This window comes from Anneissia japonica, unplaced genomic scaffold (genome assembly GCF_011630105.1).
Source record: "Anneissia japonica isolate Jap-2015-1 unplaced genomic scaffold, ASM1163010v1 scaffold297739_len1003_cov329_single, whole genome shotgun sequence".
Taxonomy (NCBI): domain Eukaryota; kingdom Metazoa; phylum Echinodermata; class Crinoidea; order Comatulida; family Comatulidae; genus Anneissia; species Anneissia japonica.
The window spans coordinates 1-1,003 of NW_022738644.1; the positions used below are offsets into that span (position 1 = coordinate 1).

Genomic DNA, 1,003 nt, shown 5'->3' on the forward strand with positions numbered 1-1,003 from the left:
TTATCCAACTCTTTATCCCGGGTTCCTAACAGTTCTCCAAAGCCAAGGATCTCTAAGCCTATTATAATAAATATGATTAATAAAAATAAGAACACATTTTATAATTTACGAAGTCTGACAAACATATTAATGGCATAAATTATGTACATTACTTGAAAACAACATGATAATTAGTATATGAAGTACGGTATTGTTAATTCACCTTCAAAGAAATCCATAGTGTCTGTATCACCTAGTTCATCTAAGATTTCATCCCTTAATGATCCATCTTTAATTGCCTCTGGCTTGATGTATGCTTGGTAGACTTGTCCAATACATCCTGAAAATATTGCTCGTCTTCGATTGTCAATCTTTACAATTACATCTCGCCAATTCTTCCCAAATGCACGGGTGAGTTTTTTTTGTGTATAGTACCAAGAATGTGGCATAACATGCAGGTGAAGTTGAGAGAACATATCACAAAACTCTGCTGGGAAGAGGTCCCTCCGTGTGCTAGCCCACTGGCCAAACTTAATCAATGTTGGGCCAAGCCTTTCAACAGCAAAATATAAGATTTTTAACCACAGAATCCAGGCATCATTTGAGAGGTACGTCAATGGATATGTGCAACATATTGGTGTAAAAATTAAAATTAGCTTTAACAGTCTAAAAAACAATTTAACATGGAATATAATACTCTTTAAAACCCTGATGAATATATTGCTGTGCTTCCTTAGTCCTAGATCCTTTGATACTGGTAAGACCAATTCCGCACACTGCACTGTCTTCAATGGGCGCAAGAATGTCAAAACAGAGGCAGCAGTACTAAGGCTGATGCCCAGGCTCCTACAGTATCTCAAGGATGCATACCATGGGTGAGGTGCTGTTGAGTGAATGCACCTCATGGTAAAACTCACCTTTGGTGAACATCTACTAAAAGTGTAGATTACATTTTGCTGCAATTCTACTTGTATTGCTGTTCGTAAAATATTTCGATGGATAAGAGAAAACATCTGGTTTTTTT

The 1,003-nt window shown here is 36.8% G+C and overlaps 1 protein-coding gene across 1 annotated transcript; it reads right to left on the reverse strand.

Annotated features, from left to right (window-relative positions):
• Positions 1-9: 9 nt before the first annotated feature.
• LOC117117676 (uncharacterized aarF domain-containing protein kinase 2-like) lies at positions 10-1,003 on the reverse strand (the record flags this gene model as incomplete). The annotated part of the gene is given in 2 exon segments (XM_033262059.1): positions 10-58; positions 203-1,003. Coding segments are annotated over 2 exon segments (839 nt in total), but the record flags the coding sequence as incomplete, so codon positions are not given.